Below are 18,092 nucleotides of genomic sequence, written 5' to 3'. Positions count from 1 at the left end.
CGTGGCCATACAACACAATGGAAGCTTTCTTCAGTGTGAAGATAGGACTTTGTCTCCACTTGAGCTGCACAGTGGTCACTCCTACTGATACTGTCATGGGCAAGTGTATCTGTAACAGGCAGATTGGTGAGACTGATCTCAAGTCAGTGAGCCCTCACTTTGCTACACACGTAGCCTAGTACCATGTCCTTTTACAACTTGGCAATTGAGTCACCTTTGGTGAAGGTCATTGAAGTTCCCAACCTAGAGGAAATTCTATGCTCTGTGTATAACGTGAGAGTGTACAAAAGGAGGGGCAGCGGTTGATAGTAATCAGCAGGAGGTTTCCTTGCCCATATTGACCTGATGCCATTACAGTTTGTCAATGATGAGAACTCCAAGGATCTCTCTGTCCCAATTGTATACCACTGTGCTGCCACCTTTCATGATGATTATCCAGATTTGCTTATGGATCAACAGAAATTACCAAAATGGATCAAAAAATGTTTTGGAGATAGATGAGTCCTCCACTATTGTAACACCATTGGGAGCAGTGGATACTGCCTCTTTTGAGTGATGTATTTAATGACTGCAACAGACTAGACACAGTGGCACTTAGATCAGAGGGACTTTGGAAAGCCTGCCAGTGAACTAAGTTGAATTGCATTTCTTTAGACACTGCTGGTAATGCACAGAGGCCTTCACCAGATCTAGTTGGTCGCACCTGTAGCGAGGTAGATGGGGGACGGACAGTGGCTTGTTTGGGAGGTCGGAGAGTTTGGGTGCAAGGCCAGGGCCATAGGATAAGTGGCTTTTTATACTGCGTACTGAGTTCCTGTGAATGAGTCGGTGGGTCTTCGAGAACAATGGGAGGCCCATGTGAATTCAGTTAAAACTCTGAGCTGCCATTAAATCTCTGTGGGCTTGGAGATGATTGATCTCAAGTGACTCGTTAATGAGCCAGATAGACGTTCCACCACCAGTGGGTGGGATTTGAGAGTTATACGGTCTTTCCTGCACCCCCATTTTAAATGTGGGACTATTTGCCTGCTGTTGGCAATTTGACATAGGCCTCCTGCACAGAGGTGGGCATTGAGAATGACTATGCCATCAGTAAATTTGAGGCACAAGGTCAGACAGAACTTACTTGTTTCAGGAGTGGACTTTGAGATTATCAAATTGAATGCTTCCCCAATATGATGGCAACCACTGATGAACTTAATCCTGAAGTATTGTCCACTATGGTCAGAGATTTAAAAATCAGGAGATCTAGAAGGTATACAAAATTTGAGGGAAACATTTTTAACCTGAAGCATATTGAAAATATGGTAATTACTATGCCAAGTCACTGAAGTAAACACTAGAAATATGTACAAGAAATAAATGGATGTATTTCTGAACAGAAGGGACTTACTTGAGAAGTAGGGTCAATTAAATGAAAAAAAAAGGTTCAGACTTGTTGGTGCTGATGAATTTTTCAGATTCCTTGAAAATGTTTTGTGTTTTTGATGTATGGAAAATCTGATTTTTTTCAGTGAACTGCAGAACAGCAAGTCAACTCTAGGATTCCAATGATAAATACAAACTATTCCTCATCACGATTATAGTTTGATTACTATGCCAAAATATCCAGATGCTATCAGAAACAATGTATGACTTCAAAAGAGAGATATGCTACAGAACTGGTTTATGGAGCAAGAATTCTTTTGACCAAAACCAAAATGCATAACTAAAGTAAATTCAAGGTGAAACTAAAAGATAAAGCATACAAAAATGCAAAATAAAACAGATTTTTGGGGAACAGGGTAGATATAAAGTACAGCAAAAGTTGAAAAGCAGATAGTAAGAGCTCAAAATGAACTGACAATATGCCCTGAACTATAGCTTTCCCAGGTTTTTTTGATATAGGAGCTATTCCTTTTGGTTAGAAAGTTGTAAATGTCACTCCACTCTTGATAAAGGAAAGAATTGCAGGCGAGTTAACATTTCTTGTTTGGAGCTACTCTAGTCTATTGTGAATGAACAATGACTTGACACCTTGAAAGTTTGTCAGAATGTCTTTCCACATTGAATGTTCCGAAATGGTGAAAAAGCAGAAGTGAAGGAGATGGTTTCAAGGTCCACTGTAGGTCATTAAAATGTCATGGACAGACACAGAAAATAAAAAAAAGGAGAGAACTTTTATTGGCTTCTTATATCTGAAGGGCTGCTAAAATACACTGTAGAAGTTACACTGCACTAACAGCACTGAAAATAGTTTTGGGCCTTAGACCCTAGAAACACTATACTAGTCTTGCAGGGAATGTAGCATACATTCACCCGAATAATATCTTATAAATACTTACGTTAAATAGCAAGAAGAAATTGAACAAACTAGGGTTTCGTTTCTGAAATTTGAAAGGGTATGTGATTTGATGGAAGTATTGAAAGTATTGGGAATCGGTTTTGCTTAGTGGCCTAGATTGTTGGTTTGCAGAGCAGTGTGATGCCAACAGCTTGGGTTCCATTCCCATCACCGATTTGAGGTTTCCATGAAGGACTCTGCTTCTGAACCTCTTCCCTCACCTAAGGTCTAGTGACTCTCTGGTTAAATTACTGCCGGTCCCTGCTGTCTAATAAGAGAGCAGCCCCTATGGTCTGATAAGACTATGGCGACAACAATAGACAGTATTAAGAAGAACAGCTCAGAAGAGTGGTAGAAAAGCTATTTATGTTTATTGGTGTACCTAAGACTAGAGGACACCGTCTCAACATTCGAACCAAACAAGGAAACAATTTTACAACTTAAAAGTATGAACTCTCTTCCACAAAGAACCAGTTGTTAATTTTATATCTGAACATTATTATCTAAAGATATCGAAAGAAGAGGTGTGGAGCAAATGTTAGTATTGGAACTATGCAATCAGTGATCTCTTGGAAAGATGCATGGGAAACTGATTGGCCTTTTCCTGGTCCTATGCTGCAAGACTGAGCGCCTGACTTTGGCCATTTTTCTTTTCAGCAATTCCATGACTTCTGTCCACACTTGCCAGGGGGTCTGTGTGAAGAGCTGCTGAGTACAATTTTACCTCCACCCTTTGCTGATTTGAACCTATGCTATCTCAGATTAACATGGCATTGTGGTCTGACTTTACTACATTGAATTATTTACTGGAATTCTTTCTAAATGAATACATCTCAGTTGCTTCTTTTCAAGTCTGTGTTTACAGCAATTTCTCCTCATTCACTAATCAGAGATATTAAGCTCCCAAATCTGTAACTGACTGCTTTCCTTCTGCCACCTTTCTTAGAGTGGGAAGTTGCAGATGTTACTCCAATCTACAGGATATGATATACTAATGACCAGATAATATATTTCAGTATTACTTGAGATATAAATATTGGCAACGTTGTTGGGGAGACCTCCTTACTTTTCAAAGTTGTGCCATGGGATCTTTCTCATGCACCTAAGTGGACATGGGTCTGTTTTGGTCTAACATCTCACATTAAAAACACCCTAGTGCCGCCTCAATACTGCACAGAACTGCAACTTAAAGTATTTGCTCTAGACTCTGGAGAGGGACCTAAAAACGCAATCTTCTAACTTGGAGCTGTAAGACCCTTTCCACCAAGAGCCTCAATTGAAGAAGTATTCCAAATGGGGCAGTAGCTCTGTGATTCAGCAGCCTCCATTGTGGCATAGTTGAAAGTGGACCATGTCCAATGTTCTGACTATACCTACTGGTTTCTGGCTGGTTGTGGAAGGAGTCACAGAAGAGAAATGGGCATCCTGTGAAGCTAGAGATAATCATTGTGTGTCACCGTACTGCAGTACAGATTTTTATCATCTGACTAATGAGCACGTGTTGGAGACCTGGGACCAAGTTCCCTGGCTGTAAGCCCTCTTTGGGGAGGAGTAGGGACTTTTAAATGAATTATCTTGGGAGAACAAAGTACTTAAAATGTACTTCCTTTTGTCACTCCCCTTCCCCCACCTCAATCAATCTATTCTCCTCGACTACTGCCAGTTCTGTTGCGAATAGTACTATTTGGATGTGGTGTTAAAATGTTGGAAGGTAAACCAACATTGCTAAACAAAGGGTAATTATGAATTTTATATTTATTTTGCTAAGACTGACAAGTTTAATTAATGTTCTGGGACTTTCCCATGGGAGTCAAAGTAATTGTGGAATATTTGGTTGTTCTGCATAGAAGCAGATTCCTTGTTGACAGTAGGGTCTAATAATAAGCCTGTGTAGTTGTTTGTAAAAAAAAACACACATTGGGGAATGAGGCTGTAACTATACAGCAGAGTTCAGTAATTAAATTATGGGTTTTATTCAGTGGCAGGCTGTCCAAATATTTCTTCTTCGTATTTACTGATTTATTCTACAACATGCCTGACATTTAGGCATGTGAGGATTTAAATACTTTGCTGACATGGTAGGGCATGCAGAAAATGGCAAAATGCTACAGCTGTCTATGGTGCTCAGCATTTCTCTGATCCTTTTGTCCCCCCTGTGCTTTTTTTTGATGCAATGGTTGATTTTCCAGCCTGTTTCTGAACTATGTCAAAGCTCTGCCATATTGCATAAGGCAAACCAGGACAGTATAAGCACAGTTAGTGGTTGGGCCCTGGGAAGTGTGGTAGAACAGAGAGATCTAGGGATGCAGGTACATAGTTCTTTCAAAGTGGAGTCACAGGTCGGCAGGGATGGTGAAGGCGTTTGGCATGCTTAGCTTCATTGGTCAGAGCATTGCGTACAGAATGTTATGTTATGGCTGTATAAAACATTGGTGAGGCAACTTTTAGAATACTGCATTCAGTTTTGGTCACCTTGTTATAGCAAGAATGTTATTAAACTGGAAAGGGTGCAGAAAAGATTTAAAAGTTTGTTACTGAGACTAGAGGGTTTGACTTATAAGAATCTGTGCAGTTACTACCTTTGCTGTTCAACTCATGTATACCTGGACATCGAGGTGCAGCTGGGAAAATTAACAAACGGTGAAATTCACAACTGATCTTGGACGAACCGGTTTGGGAGAGGTCACAGCACAGAAACAAATAAGTGCATAGTTTTAGTGTGGCCTTGCTGTAAGTCTGCAGTAATGAGTAGAGTGGGTTCTTTCTTGATTTATGTTTTATTGAAATTTGTCTCTTGATTAAATTTAAAAATATAAGTCATAAGTATTAAGTTAGCCTGGAACAGTGTTTTGTAGAGGAAGAAGACTGTGTACTATTTTCTGGGTCTGCAGATTGGAAAAAGCACAAATGGCCCTTAGTAGAGTGATATGCTCTGGTTGGATGTGGGACTTTAGAGAGAGTTTGTGTTACTGATGATTATATATGCAATAAATGCTGTTGATTACAAATTCGATCAGATTGAATGGATCGGTTGGAGAGACAGTTAGAGGCAATGAGGAATTTACAAGAGCAAAGGGATGTGATGGATGGCAGTTATAAGAAGGGAGAAACATTGCAGGTACAATCACATAGATGGGTTAACTGCAGGAAAGGTAAGAGAGGTAGGCAGTGCAGCAGTCTTCTGTGGCTATCCCCCATTTCAAACAAGTGTGCTATTTTGGAAAATGTTGGGGGTGATGGATTCTCCAGGGCCTGTAGCATGAACAGACAAGTTTCTGGTATCGAGACTGGCTCTAATGCAATGAGGGATACGTCACGTTCTAAGAGATCAATTGTGTGAGGGGACTCTCTAGTCTGAGGCACAGAGACGTTTCTGTGGCCAGCAGTGAAATATCAGAATGGTGTGTTGACTCCCTGGTGCCAGGATCAAAGGTCTCTGAGGGTGCAGAATGCTCTCTATGGGGAGAGGGTCCAGCAGGCGATCATTGTCCACATTGGAACGAACAGCATAGGAAGGGAAAAGGTTGAGATTCTGAAGGGCGAGTATAGAGAGTTAGGCAGGAATTTTAAAAAGAAGGTTCTCTCGAGTGGTAATTTCTGGATTACTCCTGCTGCTACGAATTACTGAGGGTAGGAATAGGAGGACAGAGCAGATGAATGTATGGGAGAAGGATTCACATTTTTGGATCATTGGAATCTCTTCTGTGGTGGAAGTGATCTGCACAAGAAGGATGGGATTGCACCTGGAGAGCTGCTCAGGAGGATTTAAACTAATAAGGTGGGTGGGTGGGACCCAGGGAGAGAGTGAGGAAAGAGATCAATCTGAGACTGGTACAGTTGAGAACAGAAGCGAGTCAAACAGTCAGGGTAGGCAGGGACAAGATAGGGCTGATAGATTAAACTGCATTTATTTCAATGCAAGAGGCCCTAACAAGGAAGGCAGATGAACACAGCTTGGTTAGAAACATGGGACTGGGATATCATAGCAATTACAGAAATATGGCTCAGGGTTGGACAGGGCTGGCAGCTTAATGTTCCAGGATACAAATGCTACAGGACGGACAGAAAGGGAAGTGAGAGAGTAGGGGAGTAGTGTTTTTGATAAGGGATAGCATTACAGCTATATACAGAGATATTCCCGAAAATACATTCGGGTGGAACTGAGAAATAAGAAAGGGATGATCACCTTATTGGGGTTGTATTGTAGTCCCCCTAATAGAAGGAAATTGAGAAACAAATTTTATAAGGAGATCTCCGTTATCTGAAAGAATAATGTAGTTATGGTAGGGGATTTTAACTTTCCAAACATCGACTGGGACTGCCATAGTGTTAAGGGTTTAGATGGAGAGGAATTTGTTAGATGTGTACAAGAAAACTTTCTGATTCACTATGTGGATGTACCTACGAGAGAAGGTGCAAAACTTGACCTACTCTTGGGAAATAAGGCAGGGCAGGTGACTGAGGTGTCAGTGGGGGAGCACTTTGAGGCCAGCGACCATAATTCTATTAGATTTAAAATAGTGATGGAAAAGGATAGACCAGATCTAAAAGTTGGCGTTCTAAATTGGAGAAAGGCCAATTTTGATGGTATAAGGCAAGAACTTTCAAAAGCTGATTAGGTGTAGCTGTTTACAGATAAAGGGATGGCTGGAAAATGGGAAGTCTTCAGAAATGAGATAATGAGAGTCCAGAGAAAGTATATTCCTGTTAAGGTGAAAGGAAAGGCTGGTAGGGAATGCTGGATGACTAAAGAAATTGAGGGTTTGGTTAAGAAAAAGAAGGAAGCATATGTCAGGTATAGACAGGATAGATTGAGTGAATCCTTAGAAGAGTATAAAGGCAGTAGGAGTATACTTAAGAGGGAAATCAGGAGGGCAAAAAGGGGACATGAGATAGCTTTGGCAAATAGAGTTAAGGAGAATCCAGAGGGATTTTTACAAATACATTAAAGACAAAAGGATAACTAGGGACAGAATAGGGCCCCTCAAAGATCAGCAAGGCGGCCTTTGTGTGGAGCTGCAGGAGATGGGGGAGATACTAAATGAGTATTATGCATCAGTATTTACTGTGGAAAAGGACACGGAAGATATAGAATGTAGGGAAACAGATGGTGACATCTTGAAAAATGTTCATATTACAGAGGAGGAAGTGCTGGATGTCTTGAAACGCACAAAAATGGATAAATCCCTAGGATCTGATCAGGTGTACCCTAGAACTCTGTGGGAAGCTAGGGACGTGATTGCTGGGCCTCTTGCTGAGATATTTGTATCATCGATAGTCACAGGTGAGGTGCCGGAAGACTGGAGGTTGGCTAACGTGGTGCTACTGTTTAAGAAAGGTGATAAGGACAGGCCAGGGAACTATGGACCAGTGAGCCTGACATCGGTGGTGGGTAAGTTGTTGGAGGGAATCCTGAAGGACAGGATTTACATGTATTTAGAAAGGCAAGGACTGATTAGGGATAGTCAACATGGCTTTGTATTGGGAAATTATGTCTCGCAAACTTGACTGAGTCATTTTGAAGAAGTAACAAAGTGGATTGGTGAGGGCAAAGCAGTAGATGTGATCTATATGGACTTCAGTAAGGTATTCAACAAGGCTTTTCATGGGAGACAGGTTAGCAAGTTTAGATCTCATGGAATACAGGGAGAACTAGCCATTTGGATACAGAACTGGCTCAAAGGTAGAAGACAGAGGGTGGTGGTGGAGGGTTGTTTTTCAGACTGGAGGCCTGTGACCAGTGGAGTGCCATAAGACTCTGTCCTGTGTCCATTACTTTTCATCATTTATATAAATGATTTGGATGTGAGCATAAGAGGTACAGTTAGTAAGTTTGCAGATGACACCAAAATTGGAGGTGTAGAGGACAGCAAAGCATGTTACGTCAGATTATAATGGGATCTTGATCAGATGGGCTAATGGGCTCAGGAGTGGCAGATGGAATTTAATTTAGATAAATGTGAGGTGCTGCATTTTGGGAAAGCAAATCTGAGGAGAACTTATACACTTGTAATGGTAAAGTCCTGGGGGGTGTTGCTGAACAAAGAGACCTTGGAGTGCAGATTCATAGCTCCTTGAAAGTGGAGTCTCACGTAGATAGGATAGTGAAGCTGGCGTTTTGGTATGCTTTCCTTCATTGGTCAGAGTATTGAGTACAGAAGTTGGGAGGTTGTGTTGCGGCTGTACAGGACGTTGATTAGGCCATATTGGAATATTGTGTGCAGTTCTGGTCTCCTTCCTGTCAGAAAGATGTTGTGAAACTTGAAAGGGTTCAGAAAAGGTTTACAAGGATGTTGCCAGGGTTGGAGGATTTGAGCGATAGGTTGAGGTTGAATAGGCTGGGGCTGTTTTCCTTGGAGCGTCGGAGGCTGAGGGGTGACCTTAGAGGCTTATAAAATCATGAGGGGCATGGATAGGATAAATAGACAAAGTCTTTTCCCTGTGGTTGGGGAGTCCATAACTAGTAGGCATAAGTTTATGGTGAGAGGGGAATGATATAAAAGAGACCTAAGGGGCAACGTTTTCACGCAGAGGGCGGTGTGTATATGGAATGAGCTGCCAGAGAAAGAGGTTGGTACAATTGCAACATTTAAAAGGCATCTGAATGAGTATATGAACAGGAAGCGTTCGGAGGAATATGGGCCAGATGCTGGCAAGTGGGACTAGATTGGGTAGCGATATCTAGTCGGCATGGACAGTTGGACCGAAGGTTCTGTTTCTGTGCTGTACATCTCTCTGACTGAGAGGTTGGATAGACTGGGACTGTAGGGGTCTGAGGGGGTTTATACAATTGCAAGGGGCACAGATAAAGTGATTACCCAAGGTGTTTTCCCAATGGTAAGGGTGCCCAAAACTAGAGGGCACAGGCTTAATCTGAGAGGGGAAAGATTTGAGGGACTTGAGAGACAACTGTTTCATACAGAGGGTGATGCATGTTTGGAATGAGGCAAATACAATTTCAACATTTAAAAGACATTTCAACAGGTATATGGATAGGAAAGGTTTAGAGGGATTTGGGTCAAATGCAGGCAAATGGGGCAAGTTCAGTTTCAGACATCTGTTTTGATGGTCAAGTTGGGCTGAAGGGTTTGTTTCCATGCTGTATGACTCTGTAACTCATTGATATTTGCTTCCTCCTCCCACTCCCTGCAGTCAAGAGACAGACAACATGGAATATCCATGCCTATTTTAACCATCTCCAGGAGGGATCTGACCTGTTCCCCCTTGCAAGTGCATTAGTGATGCTGGATACCAGGGAGGCCTGCCCTATCATTTCTCGAGATAGCAAGAGACCTAAGTTACCCAAAGGCTGATTGCAGATGAACAGTTACATCTGGCAAGTTACTTATTACAGATTGTTAAAAAGAATTATTCAGTAACTAGATTGAATGCCATCACCAGAATGCTGGGATAGGCCTCCAAGCTGTTTTGCACGCCTGTTTTTCTCCCTCTTCAGATGGATTTCTCAGAAGTCTTGAGAAATTAAATATCAATGTCTACGTATATTTCTCTGGCCTTTCCTGTTTATTGCTTGCAAAACAGTCAGGAGTTGGCAGAATGCTCTTCATGCAAGATTTCATAATGAGCATATCATAACTCAAATTGCCCATGTACTGGCATGTATTATGAGGATTAGATTTAAGATGATGTCGAGAGTCGTTGAGATGGATATTAAAATATCACACTTTGCTGCTTTTCGCTCTGCCTGACACTCTAGTTTGAAGGCAGAGTAATTTTTTATCTTCTTGCCTTTACTCCTGTTTAAAATCTCCCGCTTTTTCATTTGTTTCAATCTGCTTCTCCAGTTCATCCATAATAAGAAAGATAGACTTGTAAACACTTCTTAGCAGTAGAATTCTGATAAGACTGTCGACTGTAAGTGAAATCAGTTCATTCCATTCAAATAACATCTGTCCTGGTCTTTCATTCCTTGCTTGAATTTTTCCACAGCAGTGAGTGAAACAGGGAATGTGCATTAATTAAGTCCCATTCTCTGGGAAGATGCATTGATTGTCTACGGTTTTCCAGCGACATGGAAAATTTGACTTGAATGCTGAGGTGGTTTCGCCTTCTGTTTAAGGTTAACATTTCAACACTACTGATGAGAGAAAGTAAGTGACAAATGACATTAAGGATAAGCCATGCTTTTCATCATAACAAAAAAGTGACATACATCAGGCTACTGGGGGTGGGATGTCCTTCAATTTTTAGATAAATATCTGATTGGCTTGTAACTGTTTGTGTTTTTAGGTGAGTTTGATTCATTTTAAAATTGTTGCATATTTTTAGAATGATAAATGCTTGTTAAGGTTAATTTTAGTTGGTACTTGAGGATTACGGAAACTACAAAATGTAGAGCATCTGTTGCCATGTCACCTTAAACCAAGATGGATATTGGTATCTTTGTGTAGAAGTCTTTTCCTGTTTATTCCAGTAAGCACGTCAATCTCAAAATCTTCAACAAGATGACAATTTAACTCCTTTGAACATAAGAGTTCCATTTTTCCAATAATCAACCGGTTATGACTGGTGGTATCTTAGCACTGAGTTGTAGAAATTGCTGTTTATCTGTGACTTTAAAAATCTCAGTGTTAGTTTCCTCAGACTGTATGTTCAGAATGGCTCCCTGCCCCAAAGAGGAGAGACACAGAAAGCTGTAAAGATCATGTGCTGAATAGCATACTAATTTCAAGACATGAGGATTACTTCCCATCAGCACAAGCCTGGATGTTGTCCAGATCATGCTGCATTTGGCAGTGAATTATTTCTGTATCTGTAGATTTGTGAATGTGATGTTGAATATTGTGCAATCATCAGCAAATGTTCCCACTTCTTACTTTATGTTGGAAGACAGGTTGTTGATAAGCAGCAAGATGATTGGGCCTAGATACTATCCTGAAGCACTCCTGCAGAGATTCCTGGGGCTGAGATAATTGACCTCCAACAACCACAACCATCTTTTTGTGTTAGGTATAATCCCATTTGGTGGATGGCTTTCCCCCTATTCCCAATGACATCAGTCTTGCAAGGGCTTAACATTACACTCTGTTAAATACTGCTTTGATGTCCAGGGTAGTCACCTTCCCTCCTGAGTTTACTGTTTTGTTTTCCCCGTCTTTGGACCAAGGCTATAGTAAAAATCCTGCAATGTGGGTTATGCTGGTCACCAACACATTTTGCAATATATTTCCAAATCCAAATGGTGTGAGGTTTGAAAGAAGTCTTGCAAATGGTGATGCTCACAAGCATCTCCTGCCCTTGTCCGTCGAGAGAGCTGAACTGTGGGTTTTGAAGGTGCTGTCGAAGGAGTCTTGATGAGTTATGCAGTGAATCTCAGAGATGGCACACATTGTAGCCACTGTCAGTGGTGAACGGAGCAAATGTGGAAAGTGGTAGATGGGGGTGATGATCAATTGGGCTGCTTTGTCCCAGATTGTGACAAGTTTCATGAATGTTCATTTCTGTTGATAGCATTTCATCATTTAGTTAATGATTGATAATAAACAGTGTTCGATTTGTCCCGCTTTTTATGAATAGGAATTTACCTGGACTGTTTTACATTGAGAGGTAGAGAGCAGAACAAACAGCTTGGTTAGGGGGCACACTTAGTTTGGACAAACGGGTCTCAAAGATTAATGCAGGAATGTTGTTTGGGCCCATAGCCTCAGCAGTATCCAGTGACTTCAGCTGTTTCTTGATATCTCATGGAATAAATCGAGTTGACTGAATGCTTGACATCCATGGAAGAGATAGAAATGGATCATGACATTTCTCGCTGTTGATGGTTGCACATGCTGGGCTCCTGCAGCACTGAATTGGCTGGAAATGGGCATCTGTGATGTCTGGGTCCTCAGGAGGAAGCAACATTTGACAGTGCTTGTAGAATTAGAATGAGATTTTATTGTCATGTGTACTCAAGTACAGGGATACAGGAGTACAGTGAAAAGTGTACACCATTCCTGCGGCCATCTTAGGTACAAAGATACCTTGGTACAAAATCTTAGGTAGAAAGTAGAAAAATAAGGAAATAAAGTTAAAAGTTCAACATTGTAGTCCTTCTTAAGTGCTTAGCCATGCTGGGTCTCACTCCACACAAGGATTCAATTTCCTTAATTCTGGGCTTGATCGCTCGTTCTCCCCCACATGTTCTCACTGTCCCTCTGTGCTGGCTCGATCTCTCCACACACGGTAAGTAAATTAAAGCAAGACAATAAAAAACTGTGAAGGAAGAAAAATAAAGTAGTAGTGGGTGGAGCAGGGGCCCGCAATGCTGCTCTACTACTCCTCTGCCATCTTGGAGAGCAAAACTAAACTGAAACTTCTATCTAAACACCTTTAGGCTTTTAAACTGAGTCAAAGGCTCTAGATAGTTTTTGTTGGTTGTAGTTGAACAGGACCTGTCAACCATCCTTCACACCTGTCAAAACAGTTTTAAAGAAATATTTCAGTATTTCAACTTTTATAACCTGTGTATATGTTTCCACAGCTACGCTTTAGCAGATGAAGCCTACAGATCTCTAAGAGACCAGGACAAAGACCAATGCATACTTATCACTGGAGAAAGTGGAGCTGGCAAAACAGGTATCAGTACAATTTATCTCTAAGCATCACAAAGTTTTAGTAGGGTTTTTTAAAACAATGGTTCTTTTATTAAGACTACAGTACAGCAGCTCATTAATTGGTTCTGATTGATGACATGGTCCAGTTGCATATGCTGTGATAAAACCCAATTGAGGTCTTTAAAACTATGAATAGGTTTTGACAGGATGAAGATAAGATGTTTTCATTTCTACAGGAGACCAAAATTGAAGCAATAAATATGACAATGTCATTAATAAATCTAATAAGGATACAAGCGAAATGCCTCTGTGGTTAAAATATAGAATCTGCTACTAGGTGAAGCAGTTGAGGCAACACAGAGATTAGATTGGTTAACAGATTGAGATCCATATATTCGATTAGGCAACAAAAGACTTTGAGATTTACAAGTACTTTATTGTGAATCTATAGGTTAGTACAAACACTACATTCTTCATGTCCCTTCTGTACCCTTGCCATGCCCAGAAGCAAGCCACATACTGGGGAAGAACACAGCACTTTGGGTTTATCAAATATCTAATTTTTAAAAATCACCAAATGAACAAAAAATAAAAATTGCCCATGCTCAAAACATCAACTCTCCTCCTCAGATGCTGCCTGACTGGCTGTGCTTTTCCAGCATCACACTTTTTGACTCTGATCTCCAGCACCTGTATTTCTCATTTACTCCCTGATAGGAATCAGTCAAGTAAATTTTCTGAATTGCTGATAAAAGGCCTGTCTGTGCTGTATCCCATACAATTCTGTGCAATGGCTGTAATGGGTACTGTGGTACAAGCTGTTTTGTTCTGAAAGGGTTAATGCTGAGGAGTGCATAATGTTGTATCAAGTCATGTGTCATAAGGGCCTTTGGTTAGAGAAGGTCTAGATCTCCTCCGTCTTAGTAACAATACCCATCGTACATTCTAACGTGTATCTGATTACTATCATACAATAGTCTCCATTCTGTTTAAGGCAAGATCCTCTTCTTATTAGACTAGCCGAATGGTTTGCCTCTAACGTGCCATATCAGGAGACTGTAGATCCTAACACAAAAAATGGCAGCAGATTTACTTTATGATGACCAAAAGTCAAGCTAGCTCAGAGCGTGATAAGCAGTGGTTAGGATTAATCATGTAACATGTACCAGTGATTAAAACGGAGCTATTTTACCACTTTTCTCACTTTGTTCTGAAGAATTTGGAGTTTTTTCCTTTAGATGGCATGAATATTGTAAGGAGCTGCAACCCTGCTGAGAATGAAGTCCTTCTGTTGAGCAACTGCTGAGGCAAAAATTGAACCGTAATCTAATACTTCCACAGCATTGTTACAATATTGTTTTTGGTGGCCCACGTGATTGCAAAGTTTTGGGCAGTTCTAGGCATGCAATCTCATAAGCTCTCCATGAGTAAATAATTTTTGGGCCATAAATCACCTTCACTTGACTCACACCCAGCCTGTAACCAAGACTGGATTGGAAAAGCATAAATTGAGATTGTTCTGTTGAGTGCTTGGCGGTGTTTTGTGGTTGATTTTCTTTTTAATTTCCTCTTCCCAAACCATCCCATAGGGAGATACCTATTCTCTAGTTAGTGCCTTCCTGTAGTAGGATGCAAACTCACTGACAGGATAGGTGCTTCTTTATCTGTGTCCTCTGTCAGGCCAGCATTTTCAGTATCGAGTCACTGATTAAGATCAGTCAGCTGTATTGGGCATGCCACATGGTCCACATGCATGACACAAAATTTCCAAAATAAGCTCTCTAATCTGCACTTCCTCTTGGCAAGTGGTATCTTCATGAGATATCTCCGTTGCTCTCATACTGGCTTCTTGAGCATCCCCAATTGTAGTCACTCATCATTAGAAGTTGTGTTTTTATTGCATAGCGATTTTTGAGAACAATTGTAGCTCAGGTTGGGTTCTGGATGTAGGTTTGCTTGCTGAGCTGGGAGGTTCATTTCTGGACGTTCAGCCACCCTACTAGGTAAGATCTTCAGTGGGTCTCAGGCGAAGCAGTGTTTTCTGCTTTCTATTTATATGTTTGGGTTTCTTTGGGTTGGTGATTTAATTTCCTGCTGTGAGGTCGTTTCCTGCGGTCTTATCATTTCCTGTTCTTTTATCTCAGGGAGTGGTATATGGGGTCTAACTTGATGTGTTTATTGATAGGGTTCCGGTTGGAATGCCATGCTTCTAGGAATTCTTGTGCATGTCTCTGTTTGGCTTGTCCTAAGATGGATGTGTTGTCCCGGTCGAAGTGGTGTCCTTCTTTATCTGTGTGTAAGAATACTGGTGAGAGAGGGTCATGTTGGTTTGTGGCTAGTTGGTGTTCATGTATCCTGGTGGTTAGTTTTCTGCCTGTTTGTCCAATGTAGTGTTTGTTACAGTCCTTGCATGGTATTTTGTAAATGACATTAGCTTTGCTTGTTGTCTGTATAGGGTCTTTCAAGTTCATTAGCTGCTGTTTTAGTGTGTTGGTGGGTTTGTGGGCTACCATGATCCCAAGGGGTCTGAGTAGTCTGGCAGTCATTTCTGAGATGTCTTTGATGTAGGGGAGAGTGACCAGAGTTTTTGGACATGTTTTGTCTGCTTGTTTGGGTTTGTTGCTGAGAAATCGGCAGACTGTATTTATTGGGTACCCATTCTTTTTGAATACATGACATTTTATTGCATAGGCCCTAAGCCATAAGATTCTCTTCTAAAGCCATTATGCCACTCTCCCTCCTTTTAAAATGCACCTTAAAGTCTACCTCTTTGACCAATATTTTGGTCATCTGCTTTGATATCTCCTCATGATACTCAGTGCCAGATTTTGTTTGGTAACATTTCCTGTCAATGAGAGTTAGCTTAAAGTTATGCTATGTCAGTGATTAATAAGTGTATAGAAAATAACTAATTAAAACATCTGTGAAGCATTTTTCTGTGATTTATTCATTCATGTTCTATGCTCTGCATAAAATATTTCATTATTTAGGTTTTGTAAGTATTTGAAAAGTTATCCTTTTTTAATGGCAGGACTGGGGTACTGATTTATGGTGATTAAGCCAGTTGAATTGCAATTTTAATTGGATTTCATTTATTTTACCAGAGTTTTGGAAATCATATTCTGAATTCCATTTATTTTACGACACAAATCATAAAACAGTGCTCCTCTAAATTATAGATATTAGAATGAATGCATTTGAAAGGTTTAATTCAGTGTTCCAAGGAGAAATAATGCATTGGGGATAGATTTTTCAATTTTCAGGTTTAGAAAGAGGCACTATTCAAGCCTATATATGAAACATGGTGTTAGAAGTGAACAGTTGAAATGGTATGGATCTCCAGAGCTGTAAGAGAGCCAGGTACTATGAGAAACAACAAAGAAAATGTAGAATGGCAATCTGTAACTTTGTACTGCTGGGTGTGTCAGGATGGTTTGAATTGTCCCATCGTCATGCATGTAGAGTTGAAAGGTGATGAGACAATTTTGCTATTGAGACTGGAAAGTATTCTAGTGTAATGACTAGCCAGAGTTGAAAGTAAACATGAACAAATTAGAATAGCAACTCTCTCTTTATAAAAAAGAAATTGGGGAATTTGAATTCTTAAAGCACATGTAATTTATATACTGAACTCTGAAATATGCACTCTGTAAACTGCATCATGATAATCTCACTCTCTCTAACTTTAAGATGCTCTTTAAAATATATCCTTATTACTATATTTTTGGTCTCTAGTCCTAATGTTGCCCTTTGTGATCTCATGTCAATTTCTTTTTGCAATATTGAGTCCACACAAACCACTTAAAACCTCATCAAGCTGGCCACTAAAGCACTACCTGGCCTACATGTGGCAGAGGCCAAATGGCATATTTCCAAACCCATCATCTGCTATCATGGGAAGTTGTCTTAAAAATTAGAGCTATGTAATATGATTTGGGACATATTAGAGGTGCTATATAACTTCAGCTTGTAGATGGGTACCCTTTGGTATTTTATCCTAATAACCATTGTTCACATGTCACATGCTTTTAGGCGGTCAGCAAACCTGAATCTGATCTGACCCCGTTCTATCATGGTAATCAAATCTTTCGGGCCCCATAAATGTTTGAGAATGGGAAGCTGGCTGATTTCACCCATTCTGAGAGCACTGGTGTTTGATATAATTCTACTCTACTGTTAACATGTCTGAACATGGATAACACAACAAAGACAATAGCTACAAACTGGATCATTCGTGGTCTTGTATGACTCACCAAATCACTGAACGAGAATTTACCAGGGCAAAGGTTGGTGGCCAAATAGGCTGCTTCAGTTTGCCATGTTGCAGCCTTAACAGTATGAAAACAAATTGACTTAGTGGTCTTCCACCCCTTTATCCCAGGATAAAGAGCACATAGATCCAGATGTAGGTAGGAAAGGGGCATTGGGTATGGAGGGTTTGCCACCTTAAGGCGAGGGAGTGAATAGTGGTGGAAAGGTAGGGGTTAAGTTCTTATGGGGTGGAAAGAATGATGGCGGCCGACAATCTTGTTGGGATTGGTCGAAATCCCCCAGATGTACCCTTTGAAGATAATGACCACCTTCTTTCCTGCTGTTGTAAAGCCTTGTTTTTGGGAAAAAAAAGGCAACCCAACTGTCCTGTGGAATGACCAGGGTAATATTAGGGTCAACTGAACTTTTAACAAGATCATTTGATCCTTAATTACTTCTCTGCATATGGTGGGCAGGTTGCCAATTTCAGTGGCCTATCCCCCTCCGTAGTTTGTAGGTGAATTTTGGGGTGGGGTGGCCTGGGTACCATATTTTACATGCTATCTGCCATAAACCGAGTAGGTCCTATCCAACTCTAATCTGAAATAACTTAATCGCCAGGTTAATTGATCTCCCTTGAATAAGTTGTGCAATAGATTTTCTGATCAGAATAGAGTTGATGCAGCAAGTAATAGGTTGATGGGAAATAATTTGTAAAAAAATTTCTGGCTCCCAAGTGAAATTGGGCTGCCTTTTTGTAACAAATTGTAGGATGGAGTATAGTACTTAAAGCATTAATGAGAACTCAATTCCCATTTGTTCACCATTTGGAGACAGACAATGTAATTTTTAAAGTAATGGCTACATGGTTAAAGCTTGGGCAAATTAATTGGACAAAAAACAAAGCTACAACACTGCCACAAATGTTAAAAAAAATTTGTATTTAAAAAATACAACTG

The 18,092-nt window shown here is 40.5% G+C and overlaps 1 protein-coding gene across 4 annotated transcripts in view; it reads left to right on the top strand.

Annotated features, from left to right (window-relative positions):
* The window catches only part of myo1b (myosin IB), a 267,530-nt gene that overhangs the window by 93,222 nt on the left and 156,216 nt on the right, over positions 1–18,092 (top strand). For all 4 annotated transcript variants that reach the window (XM_072578972.1, XM_072578970.1, XM_072578969.1 and 1 more), the window contains exon 4: positions 12,810–12,904. In XM_072578972.1, the coding sequence (XP_072435073.1) occupies positions 12,810–12,904 (95 nt within the window). The remainder of the gene's footprint in view (positions 1–12,809; positions 12,905–18,092) is intronic.

The sequence above is a fragment of the Chiloscyllium punctatum genome, chromosome 10, assembly GCF_047496795.1.
Source record: "Chiloscyllium punctatum isolate Juve2018m chromosome 10, sChiPun1.3, whole genome shotgun sequence".
Classification (NCBI taxonomy): domain Eukaryota; kingdom Metazoa; phylum Chordata; class Chondrichthyes; order Orectolobiformes; family Hemiscylliidae; genus Chiloscyllium; species Chiloscyllium punctatum.
Note: the sequence above shows the minus strand (reverse complement) of the source record. Positions and strands in the feature narration are given on the sequence as shown.